We start from the raw sequence: 18,686 nt of genomic DNA, 5'->3' as shown, positions 1-18,686 counted from the left end.
TCTTTAATACCATTATAAGAAGGAAAACCTCACAGAGAATTCTCAGACGGTATTTTTGATTGCAGCACAGAAGTCAAGAAACTGAACTTTAAAAATTCTCATTTCAACTCAAATCTTCCATTTAATCTTTTGATTTTGCAAGTTTCTGGCAAAGTCTGGTCAGAAAAGAGTGAAGGACAGATCTTCTCCAATGCCACATATATAAAAGCATTATACACTGCTACATTTCATGCATCCTGTGCTGGTTTTGCTGAAAAAAAAATTTTTTTTTAAATCACATACCAGCTTTGAAAATGTATCCATAGAAAACTAGCCAATGTCTGGTGTCTACAACACATAACCTACTTCAACAATGCTTAAGACCCAGGATTTGGGTGTCATAGCTTAAACTTACATTGGGAAGATCCCTGATGTCATTGATGATGCCCTCCAAGATGGATGACAGTGTCACCATGGGATCTGTTCTCCGCCGGTGGATGGATTTATGGGGACGCTGAAGAAATGAGAGGCAGAAAAATTAAGGCAGTTCCAAGATGCAAAACATTTATTCACAGAAATTCTAGACAATTTAGCTTATTAATTTTCTGGGGAAATATGAGGAGGCTGCACAGGAGCAGTTAAAGGCCTGGCCAGTTGGCACAAACAGAAATGGAGATGCTACAATCAGCTCAGTAACACCATCACTCACATTCAGATAATCACAGTGCACTGTCGTCCCTACACGACGCTTCTTCTTCGGAGGAAGCTGCTGCTTAGGAAACTTCAGGACCAGGGATTTCCTGCGGACCTCATCCGCACTAGGCACAAACAAAAAAGCACAATACTTCCTCCAGCCCTCACATGAATCAAGACCATTTGTCCCCCAGTACTGTCTTTGGTTCCATTTGCCATAATACCAAATGAACAATTGAAATACTGTAAAATAACAGTTTATGTAAAGCCCTGTCACTTTATTCCTGTGGCTAACATACATATGAGTTTCTGCATTAAGCTCTACATTGTTTCTTCTTATTATCCCCACCAGTATCTCTGCTTTTTCCCTTACCTCTCAATCAGTTGTTTCCCCAGGACAATTTTCGTTCCTTCTACTTTGATGAGTTCTTCATTGTCATTGTGAATGACTGTTTTTTCCAGCTCTTCCTCCTGCTCCTCTGTCATTGCAACAGGATTAGAAGGTGGGGCATTTGTTTGGTAGTAAAGAGGGCAGAACTTATTAGTCCTCATGTGCCCAATTGCACCACATGCTCCACATTTTAGCTGCAAAAAGAGAAGGTGACAAACCAGAATTCACATATGGGCTCCTAGTTTTGAGTCAAAGCATCATCCAAATCCCCCAGTGAGATCTTTAGTATATCACTAGAACAGAAAACTCCTCCAGTAGCCAAAAATCTGGATGGATATGCTTACTTTCAAGTCTGGACGCTCCTTCATTTTCTTGGGCTTCTTTTCTGGAGGGCCCTTGAGCTTCTCTTTTTCTTGATTCCGCTTTAGCCGCCGCAATTGTTCCTGGATCCTGCGCCGCTCCTTCCGCATCTCCTCACGGTGCTGCTCGTCAAACAGAGCAAACTTCCGTCTGGGTGGGGGAAAAAAAAATACAGAAGCTTTCCAGCCTAGTTCATGATTTTCCAGGTACTCTTCTAGCAGGTCAATCATTGCACAAAGTTTGTGACAGCCTCCGAACGGACAGCCATTAAATCTCTCTTTCCCTCCACAATTACAGTGCTGGGCTTCTACACTCAATTCTCCATTTCTTCATACTGTCAGTGGAATGAAATAAGCCCACAGGCAAAGTTAAAAGGGAGACAAGAGAGATCACGAAGGCCTTACATGAACTCCTCATCCTTGGTGGTCCGGATGCGGCAGTAGGCATCGATGACCGCGGGCTTCCGCACGGTCTCACACCTCACGTATTCCTTCCCATCCTCGTCCCTGAACGTGCGATAGATCTTGAGGCGGCGGCCAGTGGCAGAGGAGTTCAGGCTGGTCACAGAGGCGGTGTCATCATCCTTGTGAGAGGTTGCTGAGGCTGCTGAAGCTGTTGCCACAAGAAAATGCTTTATTTGCTTCTAATTTTTTCCACACTCTAGAAATATCATCGTTTAAATACAGCAGATACTTTTGGCTTAAAAACTTCCAACACACAAGTTCAGGAAAACCTAAGCAATAGAAGTCTTTCCCTTGCTTGTTCATGTTGTTTTATCATGACATGAAATCAAGCTAAATCAAAGATATTGAATTATCCACATGGATTATAAACTTAGAAGGAACAGCTACAGTCAACAAGACCCACAGGTGAACTGCATTCTGGCCCTGAAGATGGATTAGTTACAGTGGTTTTCATCACAGATATGGTTATCTGGCAGAAACTGAGGGTCAAAAATTATCCAGTTTTCCAAGGAGTGTTCCAACCAGTGTGTCAAGTGACCACAGAATCTTTCCAGCACCATTCATAATTCAGGTCGAGAGGTTTTGTATGAGGTAACACTGGATATCTTTCCATGAGGCAATAATGATCAAAAATCTTCCACATATCCCTTATAAATTATTCCAGTAACTATTTATTAGTGATTTATTCCCAATTTGAGAATAGATGGCAACAATAACGCTGACCCAGATGCAGAGCTCAGCTTTGCTCACACATGTTCAACAAGTAGCAGTGGTCATGGGCACCTTCATGAAGTTCATTCACAGGTCAAACGTTTTACCTGGGACACGTCAAGTTCTCTGTTGGAATGCACTTAAAATAAGCACATCTCTAGGAGATCCAAATCTGGCAGCTGCCCAGTTTACCTCCAAGCATGCTGCCACAGCACACAGTGTAACAGACACTGCTATCAGCCTGCAGACTGTGCCTGCTTCACACACAGAGCTGCATGCACACAGAAGATCCAACTACAGAACCAAAAGCTCGTTCCAGGAACTATATGTGAAAATATCTTGACAAAAGTACTGAAAAAACAGCTTCCCCTGACCCACCCCCACTCAAAATAAAAAAAAGAAAAAAAAAAAGAAACTTAAGCAGGGAGCAGCAGTGACTATCTAAAGAAATACCAGAGTAAGTTTATAGTTCAAAATAAACAAAAGATATGAGGCAAAGAATACACCTCACATGCACTTTCAGCCAGTAAGTGCTCAAGAGAAGGAAGAACCCCCAGAGAGGGAAAAGCCCCAGATAAGCATGTTTATACATTCTCCCTGTAAGGAATCCACACCCTCCTGAGAGGCCAGATCAGCATACTTTGCAGCCTGACACAAAGTCCTGCATCCATTCCCAGGCCTAAGTTCTGTTGGTTGCAGTTACTTACACAGCCCCTTTTTGTCTCTCCTGTCCTTTTTGCCTCTGTCTTTGTCATTGCCACTGTCTTCTCCCAGGAGCATCCTTTGCAATTCCTTCCGTTCCTGCTCTTCTCTTTCCCGAGAGAGCTGAGAACTAGTTTTCTTGTTCTGTAACATATTCTCAATATTCTTTCCCATCTCTTCAAAGTCACTGTCTTCAGCTGAACTGCTATCTGTGTCTGTTGACAGGATCTCAGTGGATTCCAGAACCCTGAAATAGGAGGCATCTTGAAAGTCAGTGAATGTTGCCCTCCCAAATTAAAAAAAAAAATCAGCCTGTTACCTTCCCAAATACAAAGGTAAAAATGACACAAAGGTTTGAGAATTAATGATACAAATCACTACTGCAACAATGGGCACAATATATTCCCTTCTCAGCCTTCCTTTTAGCCCCTATGTCTAAAAAACCAACTGTTCCAAGACCATCTTCTCCAAAAAGTTGATCTCTTCTTAATCAACAGTACTTTATTTCCTCACCACTCTTAGGTCTCAGGCCAGAACAAGGGATAATGCAGGACTTCTTCTGGCAGTTCTGAAGAATAGGACATAGAATTGGCAGCTGCTACCCAAGAGAGAGGGCAAACTGCTCATAACAATTAAAAAAAAAATAGAAAAGAAAGGAAATAAGGTGGTGAGCTGCTGACGTGTGGAACTGCAGAACATCTCATGTCATGACTCTGCAACACATTCTGCCTTTCCAAAAGGTTTGTGACAGCAAAGACACTAAACCTGAGGCTTTCTATTACCAGCCAAAGGCCTCTTTCTTAGTGCTGTATTTCATGGGCCCAACAAGTTGAATCAACATCTACACCACCACATATCAGTGAGCCCCAGGCATGCACAGTGCTGGACTTTTGAGGTGGGGACCGGGTGGGGTTCAAGGCTGTGAACATCAGATAAGAACGTACTTATTTTGTAAGTCAAAGATGCGCTGACACTCTTCTTTGTATCTCTCCTGATGTTCTGCCACAGAGAACCGAGAGCCACGGGCAAATTTGCTCATAGGCCCTTCCCCTGAACGTGCCTGCTCTGTGGACATTGTACGGACCACATCAATCACCTCCCACCGGGACAGCTTCTTTATCTGGAAAGAGGAAGACAAAGAGTGGTTTTAGAGACACACAGCTGAGGTAGCTGGCTATGGATCTCAATTCCTCTCCACACAAGGTCAAAGTAGAAATTTATATGTCCCTTCCACTATCAGCTGCTAAATCCATTAGCGAAGTCTGCAGCCTGCTCTGGACTCACGCTCACCTCCTCCTCAGGGACTCCAAATTTCCGCAGAAGCTGTTTGGCATTTTTCAGGGAAAGTCGGCGCAGATCCGCGTCTGTGCCAGTCACTGTCTTCTTCACTGGCTGAGGCTCTTTATCGTCCTGTTCAGAGGAAGATTTGGCCTATTAATGTCATAAGAGTCTTCCGTAGGCTCATCTGATATTTTCTCTTGCTTATGTCCAATATTTACTCCACTTCTCCCACATGACCTCCCAACTATTGCTCCTTGGGAACTATACCTTCTGCTGGGTTGGTTTGTTTGGAATCTTGACATAGGAAAATCCTTCCCCACAACCGGTGGGATCTGCGACACCAGTCACTTCTAGGAGGCACTTGCCCTTCATAGCAGCAATAAAGGCTCGTGTGGTGTTCCAGGGAGCCGTGCGCACCTGCCAGCGAGAAGAGAAACACTCATAAACCTGTTCCATTCCAACCTTTTACTTTGGGATTCTTCCAGTCATGAGAACTTTTCATACTGACACAATGAGGGTTAATTCCACTTCTTGATCCTTCAGCTGCCCTGATAACACTTCAAGGAATAACCAAAGTGCTAAGTAACTCACAGAAGGCATTTAAGGTAAAAAAAAAAGCCTAGTCCTGAAAGGACGTGCAAGAACAATCACCAAAGACAGGTATGAGCTGGCAGCAAATTTCCAGGGAAGTTGTGAGAATATTTGAACCTGAATCCCTCTTTAAATATGTCTTTTAAATATAAAGACCTCATTTTTTCTCTTGACATTCAAATTTATATATTGGTGTATACACTCATGCATCACTCTGATGGTACCTCATCATCAATCTTCATTTGGAAATCCTCTTCATTCTCCTCTTCTGGAGCAAAAAAGGATTTCTCCCCATAACCTGCATCCTGCAGAGAAATATTAGGGAAAAAATGAGAAGCTGAAGTCTTAGTGAAGAGAGAACTAGAACTGTCTCTGTGGAGACTTGTCATGCTGAAGAAGCAAACTTCCACAGACAATTGTCTGCAAGATTCACTGTGACCCACAGTAGCACAGATGTCGAACTGCCCAGTATTTTGACAAACTCCATAACTAAACAGTGCACTCAACTTCAAAAAAATAATCAGTGTCTCTTACAGCCACCTGCTGGTTACTTTCTGCTGTTGAGCTCCAGGTATAAACATAAGCCCTTTCTTGTACCTTCCCTTTGGTACTTTTGAGCACAGCTAATTCAATAGCCAGATAATAGCTGGTAAGAATACAGTGTCTCTCTCTTTAAAACTTAACTCCCTTTTATGCAGCAGCAAACTTAGCAAGTGGCACAATAGTTAGGGACCTAATTTGCATACTTCATAGCAAAATCAGCTTTAGGCAGAAGGAGTTACCTAGGCTCACCCCTCACAGGGTGTCAGTAGTTTGCCTTGGAGCCAACCAGGATTTACCTTGAGCCGCTGCTCGGCCGCAATCATGCTGTAATAGGCACAGCACTGCTCTGGGGACACCATGGCTCTGATCTCCTCCTCTGTTGGCAACCTGAAATCCGGCTTTAAAACCCACCAGTTGGAGTCCATCCCTGAAAAATGCACAAGACAAACACTGAGTAGTTTCCCACACGTGCTGGATGCCATCACAGTCCCAGCTTCCACTTGCACGTAGTTGATTGTAAAACACAACACAGCCACACACAGAGGGAAGGGAATGTGTTTGTGTCGGTGTCTTTAATGAGTAAATCGCTGCCCAAAGGGTTATTAAAAATGCCTAATCTGTAGTCACTTCTCACCATCAAGCACACTTGTACCAAAAGAAAGCACACACTTTGAAAAACTGGAACGAAAAAACCCTGTCACATTACATTTCAGTTCTACAAGCAGATGTTTTCAAGAATGGTTTATCAGGAGGAGATGTTCCCTCCTTCTGCTCTGTTTGGAGCTACAAGAGCAGCAAGGAATGGCTGACCACCCAATAAAACCCATCACTACCTGTGCGTTTGAAGTCAGCACAGAGCTTCAGCCGCTTCCGGATGCTGCTCTCAGAGTGGGAGGGAAAGGCCTTCTTGATGTCCTCCATGCGGATCCTCCGGGGACGGTCTCTGCTCTTCCAGAAGAGGCGGTAGATAAAAACCTACAAAACAAGACCCATTTGTTCAAAGAAAGAATAAACAAACTTGCAAAGACAATACAGATAATGTTTCTGGTGACTGCTTCAAACTTCCTACTTGAAAACCGTTGTTTCTCGTAAATTTACTCAGTAAAGTTTTCCAAGCCACTTGTCTGCTTCAGGTTCAGCTATTTTTGAGAATGAGATGTGGAAAAAACATTTGTCTTGAAATTTTGTTTTATCACATTAGGAATGTTCATGCTTTGGCACAGAAATTCTGTGAACAGCAGGGATTTTCCTGCTCTGCAAATACCTCTGGAGTTAAAATTTTGAGTTAGATTGACAGTAAATTACTAGAAATTATGTCCAAAATCTGAACTTCGGGATAATTACTGAATGCTTATGGTCAGTCCCAAAGTTAATCACCACAAGATCTGGAAAATTAAGGAAGACCTATGGAGCAACTCTGTGTGATAGGACTGTGATAAGATTCCTTTACTGTCTCTTAGTGAAATCCATCTGTCCTTTACACAGCACAACCATTTCAAAAATCACTCTAATTTCTTCAGTTTCATACAGTTATATACAATCTTGTAACCTTTTATTTTGGTTAAAAAGCCTTTATCATTTACTTATCAGATAGGATGCAATTACAACAGAAGAGACATGTTATAAACCAAAATGAGCTGTTTGGTCAACATCCAACTCTTGCAGTGCTCTCACCTCACAAGAAAACAATCAATCAAAAAAAAAAGGGAGTCACAGCAGGACAACGAGATTCTCAAATCAAGACTGTCTACCTGAGGCCCAAGCTTATTCCATGGGCTTTCTCCTAAGATCCCCAAATAGTCTTTCATCACATACCTGCAGGAAATCCCTGATATGTGTGTTAGCTCGTTTAGAGTTGGGACCAGGTACTTCATAGAGTGGGCACTCCTGCCCAACTACAAAAATATCCACTAATTCTCGAATGTAGTAGCCTTGTCGTGTGCGGATGATCAGGAAATCTGTTTCAGGCATCTTATGTAAATAGATGGGGGCCCGGAAGAGATTGTTCTCAAATGCCTGTTAAGAGAAAGAGGTTCAAGTTCGACAGTTAAGTTTTGATCAAATCTTCTGTGATTCAATCTACAAAAAAGATCTTTAAAAAACCCAACATCCCAAGGTTCATTGCAATGGTACACCATCATTTGTATCATGTAGATGTGATACACATGTAGATGTGCAGGGAATAGTCAAGGATGAAGAACAAAAGCTTAAGAAACACTGGAACAAATGCAGAGATTGAGGGGCTCTTTGGACATTGGAGGTACTTGAGGACCTTTAAGGAGGTACTTGCAAAAAAAGAAAGAAAGAACACATCTCCAAAAGAGCACAATATCCACAGAAACCAGCCTAACACACAATTAGCATTGTTAGTTCTGTGGTGAATCTCTAGTATCAACCTTCACCTTACCTTTTTCCTGTGGTACAGAACGGAAGAATTATTGCTGCAGCAAGAGCAGCTAGCAGTAACTGAAATCCATTTATATTTACATTTATGAACTGTGAACCAGCTGGTCCTTGTAATATTCTTAATTCCTCTCCCCACATCAAATGTATGCACTTTAACAACAGAGAGAGGCTCATAAAAGCATAAATCTGTACACCTGACTAGTAACTGGCATCCAACAGTCAGAAGTGCAGTCCTCAGAAAGTACACAAAAGGTCCTGGATCATGATAAATCCATGTTTTCTATCCCCTCCAACACCTATTTACTGAGCTCCCCAGCATTCAAGCAGCTTTGGTTTTCCCCTCAGTCCTCTCTAACACTATTTCTAATGCCATGACTAAGCAAAACAGCAAAGACTCACTACCTGCAATTCCTACAATTCCTACAATAATTTTAAAAAGCATACAACAGAGATTTTTTTTTTTTTTAAGAAAGCTAAGAACTGAATTACTATCAGTAAGCAAAGAGCCATAAACTGGAAATGAAAAGGAATCTGGGTTTATTTTGGAAGCTAAGCATTATTAGTGATTAAATAAATAGGGCTTGTAATAGGCACTCTGCCTATTAGTCCACATCTAACTTATCTGTCTCTTAAATGTAGAAACCTCGTTTCTCACCTGGAGTAACTGGCCTGGATGCAGAGAACCCAGGAACGGAGAAGTGTGACAATAAACAGTCTCTCCATATTTACAGTCTGGAGCTCCTGGATCTTTACCAGGTTTCTGGAAAGTGCAATGAAGGTGCTGTTAGCTCTCAGCAAGAGGCAGAGGGAAATCACTGTCCAACAGCAGAATCTGCACACTCACCCTTTTGTAGTAATTTTTAATCTTTGTTGCCATGCCAACCTGCATCATCAGAGGGGCGTTCTCCTCACTGTACTCAGCAAGGATGAGATCTCCATCCTTGCCAGTGAGGTCCTGTGGTGTGCGCATGAAGAACATCTCCCCCCCGCCAGAGGCCTGGCGCTCCTGCTCCCTCATCTGCGCCGGGCACAAGGGACAGAGTCAGGAGAACAGCTCAGCAAACAGCCCAGGCACATTCAAAGGCTGACAGCAATAACTGTACCTTGGCTTTCTTCTTGATGTGCTTCAGCAGAGGCTGCACAGCGTGGGGCCCGGGCTGGGACAAGGCACCAAAGGAATATTTCTTCAGGGGAGGCCGATGGAATTGTCGGAGCTTCATGGGACCCATGTGGGTGGGAAAGAATGGCTGGCGGAGCTCCACTGCTGGGATAGAGTGCTGATACAGAACAGAATCCGTGTTAACAGGGACATGCACCACCTCAAAAGCAAGACCATCCTCTTATCCTGTTAAACCCTACATAAGAGAGCCCAGGGATATTTTTAGGTCTCCCAGCAGTAACAGAAGTGCATTGAAATTCACTTGTCATCATAAATGTTGCCTTTTGACAGAAAAGTGCTTACTTCCATATAAAGATCTTTCCTTTGTGTACAGAGAATACTTCAATTTTACTATTTCAAATGGTACCCAATGATGGGATCTTTTTATTAACCAGGAACTACATGTAAAGCCATTATCTCTATCGGTGGGAGAGAAATTCATTTGGAATTACACACAATTTTCTCATTAGAGAAGATTCTGGAGTCAGAGGTTTTAGAAGTCACTGAATTCCACAATGAAGGAAGGAAAAAAACATCACCTCCTCACCTATGGCTAGTGAGCAGTAATTCAAATTCATCAGTAACTAAATTAATTTTTTAATATTCAGACTAAGACACACAGTAGCAGCGGAAGTACAACCTGCACCTCTTTCTCCCCTCCCACTATTGGTTTACAAAGAACACATAACAAGACACCAAACACAAAAGCATGGTGAGTAGGATACAGCAAGATCAAGCAACTAAACCTCAGTTTGATCAGGCAATCAATAAAAGTTAGTTCAAACTCCTAATTTTAATTGAACATTAAAAATATGTCTCGTGAACATTTAACTGACCTGCTGTAATCTCAATTCTGTTTTTCTACAAATCCAAAGTCCTACCCTCAGCTATAAACCTCCTACAAAGACACTTTAGCTCTTCCTCACACCACAGTGAACACTATTGTGACTACCTGGATGATGTTGCCTCCAAAGGTTCCTCGAAGTCCCTGCTGTTTGGGATAGTAAAACTCATCATTGGAGAGGTTCCAGGGATCCTTCACCTCTGGCTGAGACATGTTCTAATTCAATTTTAAACACAGCGAGAGAGGTGTCAAAAAAATAAAAACTCACTCCTTCTTCATCACTCCTAACCCTGGAGATGATGCTAAAGCTTATGCTGACCTGCTGTGGTTCTTCCTTGATGACACCTGTTTTTCCCAACAGGATTCGACTCTTCTTTAGAGAAGACTCTTTCTTGTTCTCCTTGGATGGAGAGTTCAAAGTCATCTCTTCCTTTTCATCAGGAATTTCTAAAAGCACAAGTTTACATCCCTACCTTCCCTCTTCAAACCAACATGCATGCAAGTCAAATTAAGACTGTCACTCCTAAAACACATCAAGGGTCAGATTAATCATGTTAAATTTAACTTTCAAGGCATTAATTTTTGCTTTCCTGGCAGTGCATTTAACTTGGAAGTTGAATGTGTACACCACACAATTAAAGGTTATTAGCATCACCACCTCCTGCTTAGGCCTTTGACTTGCAAATTAACTTCAAAAGCCAGAATAAAGGAAGGCCATAAGTATTGCCCCAGTCCATTTATTTCCATTACAGTGCGATTATAAACCCTTGCTTTCATTTCCCCTGGTCTTTTCTCATTCGAGTCAAAATTTTGGATGCCATAAACATACCTAGAATTATGTTTTCATCATTTGGATCAAGTGTTAAGACAGGGGGATCCAAGTAGGTTTCCATTGCCTGGTCATCCCAGATGATATTGTCTTCCCAACGGCCATACACTAACTCTTCATTATCAATTGGGAAAATGGAGTACCAGGGCTTGTCTTCATCCAGGGAAACTGCAACAATCATAAAGTAGAACCCTCGAGAATTTTATACACAGCCTTGGCAGAAAACTATTTCAGATCTCACCCCCACATCTCATTCCCTCAACCTTCCCCATCTTTCAGGCTTCCTGAGACAGGACCTCTAAAAGGCAAAAGAAAACTGATCTTGAAAGCAAAGAGGAACTAGAGCCCCAAGTCTGAGCTTTGCCAACACTCAGAGATTTTGCTCTACTGAAACACAGGCTCCAAAAAGCTGCAGAGCAAACAAGCAGCCCTTCTACCATAGAAATGTGTGTCACATGCACCTATTCATGACCATTACCTTGCTGTTCAGGGGCCTTTTCCTTGCACTTTGCTATGCCCAGGACTCCTGCTACGTTGGGTTTCTGCGCTAGAGGAATTGGTGAATTGAGCAAAGAGCCACTGCGGTTCAAACCTAGAGAAAAGGAAAACAAAAGTAAGGTCAGCTTGAGTGGGAGGGTCAGGGACACTGCAGTGCCTTGAACCAGAACTGGGGGGGGGGTCACACAGAGAGTGAATTTCATCCTGATGGACCTACTGCTCATATCCCAAAGAGTGACATAAGTCATTAGAACTGGGGAAACTTAAAAAAAACACATTTCACCCAGAGCTGACGGCTGGAGTCTGCAGCCTCTTCAAAGAATCTCCAATTCACCCACCCAATGCCTCAGTGTCTTGTACTCACACTTGAACGTTAAAGGATTGACACTAGTACCCAATAAAGATCTGACACTCCCATTGGTGTTTCCTTGTAGAAGCAGGATAAGATATAACAGACAACAAACATCCATTCTACACGAGTGATTTCAATTTAAAATGCATCCGTATCTAAAAGAAGTCTGAGGCTTGTAAGAATTGTTACTTCCTATCTAGAAAAAACAAAGTACCATTTTTAGTTGAGGAGAAACTTCTGAAGACTTTTACATAATTCTTCCAATTAAAAACAAAAGTAAACAAAATTCCACTAGCCTATAAAAAGAGGAAATCCTAAGGGTAGCTTTGCTTAATATTAATGTAGATGGATCCAGCATCTGGTATTCCCCATGGAGGGAAGAAAGCCAGAGCTGAGATGGGGGTTTTTTTAACAGAAGTGACCTACTCTGTTTTTGGAAAGATACTAAGTCTCAGAATTCTCAGTGGAGCTGTGATTTTGCCAAAAAGCATTCCCTGACAGGGAGAATTCTACATTTGAGACACGCAACTGTACATGTACAATTGAACTAAATGCTGCAGTCGAACATGTAATGAGTCAGCTCAACTACAGCAAGTAAAACTGGTGTCAGACCCCTGATCACCTTGTTGGGCATTGTATGCAGTGGCATTTCTGGTCATGCTGGATGGCAGCCAGCCCGCCAAGCTCGCACGCTGCGTCTTAGTCCCTTTGTGCTTGACATCCTCCCCATTCCAGATGACATCATCCTCCCACTGGAGCTGTGTCACCATGAGGAAGTGCTCATCAGCTAGCAGATCATCCTTCTCCTTCGTCAATTCTGCATCCTGGAAGGGCATAATAATTGTTGGAAGACCTGACTTGAAAGACATCCTTTCAAGCTAAAGGAGGAAAACTCAAAGTCTCATTTTGCACGGTGCACAACAATCCACCAGCCCATCACCAGACTCTCATTGTGCAGCAATCCCCACATCCATCTCCACACTTTGCCCCTCTCACCCCCTCATCTGTGTGTCCTTCAGCCTCCTGCTCGTTCTTCTCCTTCAGCTTGAAGCCATAATCGAACCCGCTGCCGTCTTCGGGGATGCCCAGCATGTCGTACCAGAGCTGGGCAGGGCCGTAGCGCCACTCGGCCACCTTGGGCTTCGTGTCTGTCACTTTGTCTATGTCACCAGTCGACTGGGAAAATTTCGACTCCACAGGTGCCATCATGGTAATCTGAAGCACAGCAAAGGAGGGAATGGTTACACTGGTGGTTTATCTAAGTGTCAGTAAGAGGTCTCCTCCTTCCAAGTTTCCCAGCTTATTCTCGTAGAAGAAAAGCATTTCTAAGAAGTTCTTTTCCATACTTACTAGCTGCCTCAAGAATGTTCTGTAATTAGACTTCCAAGAACACAGGGCTTCTTCTTGATACAAAGAGGGTAAGCTCTCCTATTGATCCTGTACCATGGATGCAGCCTGCTCAGTAAGAAGCAATCACCTGAAGTCACTGACTAGTATTTAGAGAAGAGCTGCTGCCCAGCTGGAATATAAGCCAACTCTGTTCTCCACTTTTCTTTTGAGGGAAAAGCTCCTTTCTCTAAAAGTCGCTGTCCAATCCACTACTACCCCCAGCACTAGCTGGTGACCCTCTCTAAGTCTCAGATATCCCACCTCATCATCTGAAAGGCACTGCTCAGGAGGGGGAGGAGCAGCAAACTCATACTCCCAAGGAGATTTTCCTTCCACTCCACTCTCAACCACAACTTCACCCTCCTGTATCTGCACTTCCTGTGCCAACTCCCGATGCTTCTTCTTGCGTTTCCTCCGGGCACTTCGCCAGACCGACGGAACGTTCTTCCCAGGGCCAAAGAGACGCAGGAAACGCAGCACCTGGAACAGGAGAAAACAAGAGGATCAGATTAAAAAAGACACCGTGGAATGCTTGCCCTCACCTGAAGCACTGAAAGAGAGCACCCTGAAATTCAGAAGCTTGGCCTGTGGTACAACCCCAGCTCCCAATCCAATCAACAATCGCTTGGTTACACTTGAAAAAAAAAAGAGTTTCTGATCCTTCTGTTTGATGGATCCTTCCCTCTCAAAAGGATATATTCTTAATTTCAGACAAAAAGAAAGTCAGAGGGAAGAAAGACTGCCTTTATATATTGGACATGTGGTTAGACACCACCTGGAAATAACTGATTTTCATTCTGAACAATCCACATTCTTCAGAAAGACAGATGGAGGTTGAAGAAGAGTTCATAAAATTATCAGCAAAAGAGACAAGACAAAAGAGAGTTATATAGAGATTTCTTAAGCAAAAAGGTAAATAATACAGTCCAGAAATAACACACTTATTTTTATTTCCATTATAATGTAGTTCCCCAGTACTGCATACCTCCAAAACCTGCACTAAGGGTAAAGATAAATTTTCTCTTCTATTCCTTCTATGGTTATGATTGCTGGGTTTTAGGCACTTAAAATTTTTTTCTTCTAAGAACTCTTTTAATCAGGTAAAACATTGTTTCTAAATTAACTGGCATACTTAGGAAACAGGAACCAAAAATTTGCAGGTACACCCTATTAATGTTCCCTGTTAATCTGTTACACTGGTCCCCAAAGGAAATGATGTTTATATGACCACTCTGTCCACTTCTGCCTACATCCATGTAAACCTTCTTCCCAAAACTCCCAGAGATCCCTTCTGAACTCTTTATCCAGTTCCAATGACCTGTCATGAAGGGCAAAGGTCTCAGACAGAGTTAAGCTTCTAAAAGTTTAAATGGACACAAAAGTCTGCTTCTGCACGTGCTATTTTAGGAGGTTTCATCCAAAAATACAATGCTATATTAATATGCACATCAACCCATCCTCATAGCAAAATCTACAGGACTTTGCCAGCTCTACTGCTTAATCATGGAAAGTGCTCAGCATTAACTGCTTGCACTGATTTCTGCACCCACTGGGCACATCCAACACTGAGCCAGTCTCTGACATTACGTGTTGAGGATCAAAGAAATGAACACACCAACTGATACACAGGAAACACCAAGTTTGCAAAAGCCTAGAAAACATTGAGAAGGGAAACTTCTGTGCTAGAGCCTCACCTAGATTACCAATAGGCAGTGGTTAGCTAAATCATTAAAACGTGACATTTAATTATGCAAATTGTTCAGCTCCTTACACGAACCCTCTGAGGCACACATAAAACCAAGTTATCCTTGTTCACAACCATCTGTTTGGCAACTATAAGCTCATCTTCATTGTCCTTCTCCTCTTACCTTTCCTCTCTTCTTGACAGCTTTAAAACTTCCAAAATAATTATTGAAATACCTAAACTGCATTTTCTATTTGGGAGCACTTAGGAAAGAATTGTAATGAATTCACTTTGTGCAAAACCCAACCATTCTTTGAACCAACTTGCTTTGAGGTGATTTCTAATTTATACTCAGAGCAGTTTCAAGGGAGAATTAAGTAAAGATACAGATCACAAACTGTTTCAGGAAAAGCACACCAAGTTCAGAACAGCATGAAAGGAGGAGCAAATATTTACCAGAAAATCCAGAAAGCAGACAGATAAGCACCGGCTTTTAATCATCTGGCAAAAGTATCAAATTAACAGGCCTGTGCTATGGTCTTACAGAAAAGCAAAACATTCACACCCTGATCTATAGGACACTTTTTAAGAGATTACTGCAAATGGCAGGAAAAGTATTAGATAAAAAGCAATCTGGAAACAGCAGCACAAGGAAACTAAAGAAAGTATTAAGTGAGCAAGAACATCTATGTGATTGCTTAGTACATACCCTTAAATACTGTACAATGCATATTTAGAGGGCTTACATGACACACATCTCTTCCACGTATCTCTTACAATACCTTGCCCGGTCGAAATTCTGGGAAGAGCTCTGTAACACTTGGCAACTGTTTGGTAGCATCTCGCTGCATGATTCCTGCAAGAGGAAGTGTGAGTTTGCCTTCCTTGGATTCTGCCTGCCTGGCTTCTTGAGGTCCCATCTCTGACTCAGAATCAGAGCTGCTGCTGAAATCCACCTTGTCGGAGGCAGCAGAGGAAGGAGCAATGATGGAGGGCAAAATGATACCGTCTCCATCTTCAGATACTACAATAGAACAAGCACCTCATAAACAAACAAGTCTCCTCCCTCTCCCCTAGCACAACCCCATAGTGCCACATTTACTGTTTATACCAAGTTATGCAAAAATTAAGCCTGTGCAGGCGTTCTGAGTACCATTCTGGTTTAACCTTTCATTTTATCCTAAGCGTTCCAGGTGAATTCCCCAGCCACAACTGAGAGGATGAGATAAAAAAGCAGTTTCATTGTCAATATGGGTATTTCAACAGTCACTGGAAATACAACACTCCACCCTAGATTTCAGGCAATCCTGCAACATCACAAACACTCACCTTCAGATGCAGCCTGCAGACCGAGTTTTGGTGACGTGTGGTGCCGCGGAACTGCTACACAGCAGCGTTTGCTTCCTTCAGACATTCACATTGCCAGAGAGTAGAAGAAAGTCCTCACTCACCAGTGGCAGCTGCGTCCTTTTCATCTTCTTTTTTTCCAGGTACTGGAGGTGGTGGTGGTGGCGGCATCAGCTTGGAATCGATGTCTTCACAGTCAGCATCATAATCATCCTCATCTTCATCTAACCAGGCAGGAGACAAGACCAAGTGTTAAGCAGATAATGAAACAAAACCAGGCACCCTTTCCATTTATTCTATCTCAAACCTGATGGCATAGACACCATTCTCATCTTGTAACTAGATGAAAACTCTTACCAGTTCAGCTTCCTGCAGAAACTCATTTGCAAGATGTAAATTTAAAAAACAGTGGGAAGGAAGGACGGACAAAGACAAACTGACAGAAAGATGACTGAAGTACTTAAAATCTATGTGTACATATACATTCTGCTATGATCTCCTTTTATTCAGTTTGCCTATGTGTTTATATATTCTGCTATCGCATCCTTTTATTCACACTTTGTAGAACAAATAAAGCTGCTAGAGAAGTAAGAAAAATGTGGGTTAAAAAGTCCAAACCACCTTTATATCCCACTAACCACAATAAGTCACCAGAAAGGTTAAGTGTAAGACACCTTTAAAGAATATGCCAAGATTTAGCATTTACACCAGCAGCTATTCAAATGGAAAAGCTGCTTATTTTTGAAAACATATTCTAGGCCAGACAGAGATACCAACAAAAGAACCAAGGTGTCTTCTGCAGAAAGCCTTTTAAAAAAAAATCAAGATAGAACAGGAGAGAGATATTAAGACTGAAGTGACTACGATAAGGAACTGATTCCTTAAAAGAGGAAGACAGCAAGCAGTGGCTTCATCCAGTGAAGACAATTTCACAAAAGCTTATATTGCCCTCCTGAAGCAAGGAGTGAAAAGGCACAATGCCCCAGAACATCTCCTACAGGCAGAGCTGTAATGCTGATCCCCTTTACCTGGCCTTCGAGCCGGCTGCAGGCTGCCCATCGCCTGCTTGTACCGACGGCTCTCATCTTCTGCCACTTCAGTGATGTCTGAATAATCAACAGCATCCTCTGTGCTCTTAACCCAGCCTAGGAAGAAAAGAAAGCTTGTCACACAAAACTTTATCCTAATTTATATTAGTAACTGCAGACTTCACTAAGTACTTATGAATCCTTTGCTATGCTTCCTTTATTTAGAGGAACAAAACTATCTGATTAACATCTCCCACCAGAGTACTTTTCCCCTCATTCTAATCAAAAGCTCTCATAGCACTGAATGTCCCCTAAAAGACTGGTAAACAATCAACTTTAGCACAAGGAACACCTATCACTTACTCACTGAAACTGTTCAACAAGTTCAGAAATAAAAGTAAGAGATATTATAATACTGTGTGCTAAGTATGCTTCTTTAATCCAAACACAGACTGAACTTATTCATGGAGAAACAAGAAAAAAAAAACCTTAAAAAAATTAAAGGGAACAAGTGCAAAATTTATCAGGAACTACTGTGGGATTCTGTTTGGCAAGATGGAGAAGGGAAGGCCTTTGACAGAGGGTCTCTGACCAGGGAACACCACGCTATCCCCTGCAGACCCTGACAGCCCAGGCGCATTTTGTTCTCTCCGGCAAGAGCTGGGAGCCTGCAGCCCCTCTGCCACCCAAGCACAGCTATCCCAGCGCCAAACCTTCCTCGTCCAGGTGCGCTCCCTCGCTCTCGGCGCTCTCCTCCTCGCTGGCCGTGATCTCGGTGATGAGGTTGCCCAGCCCCAGCACGCCCAGCCCGGCCAGGTGCTTCTTGGATTCCTGGGGAGACCAGAGCTGGGAGGCTCCGACCGCCGGGCCGGGCCGAGCCCTCGGGCGCCTGCTGGGTCCTGTCCCCGGAGCCCGCCCCGAGCATCCCCCAGGACACCCCGGGACATCCGGAGACACCCCGGCTCATCCCGGCACATCCCGGGACACTCCGGCTTCACCCCCAGACACCCGGGTCACCCCGGGTCACCCCGGTACATCCCGGCTTCACCCCGGCACACCCGGCTCGTCCCCGGACATCCCAGCACACACCAGGTCACCCCGGGTCACCCCGGTACATCCCGGCTCGCCCCAAGCACCCCGGTTCACGCCGTCCCTCTGCCCGCGGTGCCTTCCCGGAGCGATACGGCCCTACCTTGTCGAGGACGCTGTCCCCTTCCAGCTGCCCCGCCTCATTGATGTTGCCGAAGAGGAACCCGGCCAGGGAGAAGGGCTCGGCGCGGCCGCCGTCCGCCTCCTCCTCGCTCTCCGAGTCCGACATCTCCGCAGCGGCCCCGACGCGGACACCGAGCCCGACCCGGAGCCGGAAGCGGCGGCGGGAGCGGCCCCGGGAGCGGCCCCGGGAGCGGCCCCGGGCCCGGCGCCCGCCCACAGCGCC

At 43.6% G+C, this 18,686-nt stretch overlaps 1 protein-coding gene across 5 annotated transcripts in view; it reads right to left on the bottom strand.

Annotated features, from left to right (window-relative positions):
• Positions 1–18,616, bottom strand: part of TAF1 (TATA-box binding protein associated factor 1) — a 29,436-nt gene extending 10,820 nt beyond the window's left edge. For 2 of the 5 annotated variants that reach the window (XM_048318906.1, XM_048318907.1), the window contains exons 1-28: positions 18,444–18,616; positions 17,965–18,082; positions 17,252–17,368; positions 16,328–16,447; positions 15,659–15,900; positions 13,454–13,672; positions 12,800–13,018; positions 12,426–12,627; positions 11,432–11,545; positions 10,954–11,121; positions 10,444–10,571; positions 10,233–10,340; positions 9,225–9,398; positions 8,966–9,139; positions 8,777–8,881; positions 7,531–7,731; positions 6,549–6,690; positions 6,012–6,142; positions 5,397–5,477; positions 4,849–4,998; positions 4,591–4,710; positions 4,245–4,420; positions 3,306–3,547; positions 1,828–2,035; positions 1,408–1,573; positions 1,046–1,257; positions 689–797; positions 395–493 (exon numbers count right to left, since the gene is read on the bottom strand). In XM_048318906.1, the coding sequence (XP_048174863.1) occupies positions 395–493; positions 689–797; positions 1,046–1,257; positions 1,408–1,573; positions 1,828–2,035; positions 3,306–3,547; positions 4,245–4,420; positions 4,591–4,710; positions 4,849–4,998; positions 5,397–5,477; positions 6,012–6,142; positions 6,549–6,690; positions 7,531–7,731; positions 8,777–8,881; positions 8,966–9,139; positions 9,225–9,398; positions 10,233–10,340; positions 10,444–10,571; positions 10,954–11,121; positions 11,432–11,545; positions 12,426–12,627; positions 12,800–13,018; positions 13,454–13,672; positions 15,659–15,900; positions 16,328–16,447; positions 17,252–17,368; positions 17,965–18,082; positions 18,444–18,569 (4,371 nt within the window). In that variant the 5' untranslated portion in view covers positions 18,570–18,616. Of the gene's footprint in view, positions 1–394; positions 494–688; positions 798–1,045; positions 1,258–1,407; positions 1,574–1,827; positions 2,036–3,305; positions 3,548–4,244; positions 4,421–4,590; positions 4,711–4,848; positions 4,999–5,396; positions 5,478–6,011; positions 6,143–6,548; positions 6,691–7,530; positions 7,732–8,776; positions 8,882–8,965; positions 9,140–9,224; positions 9,399–10,232; positions 10,341–10,443; positions 10,572–10,953; positions 11,122–11,431; positions 11,546–12,425; positions 12,628–12,799; positions 13,019–13,153; positions 13,299–13,453; positions 13,673–15,658; positions 15,901–16,327; positions 16,448–17,251; positions 17,369–17,964; positions 18,083–18,443 lie in introns of those variants that run through there. The other 3 variants (XM_048318908.1, XM_048318909.1, XM_048318910.1) reach the window with 2 other exon arrangements.
• Positions 18,617–18,686: the final 70 nt, after the last annotated feature.

This window comes from Corvus hawaiiensis, chromosome 14 (genome assembly GCF_020740725.1).
Source record: "Corvus hawaiiensis isolate bCorHaw1 chromosome 14, bCorHaw1.pri.cur, whole genome shotgun sequence".
In the NCBI taxonomy this organism is placed as follows: Eukaryota; Metazoa; Chordata; class Aves; order Passeriformes; family Corvidae; genus Corvus; species Corvus hawaiiensis.
This window is presented reverse-complemented; position numbering and strand designations above follow the sequence as displayed.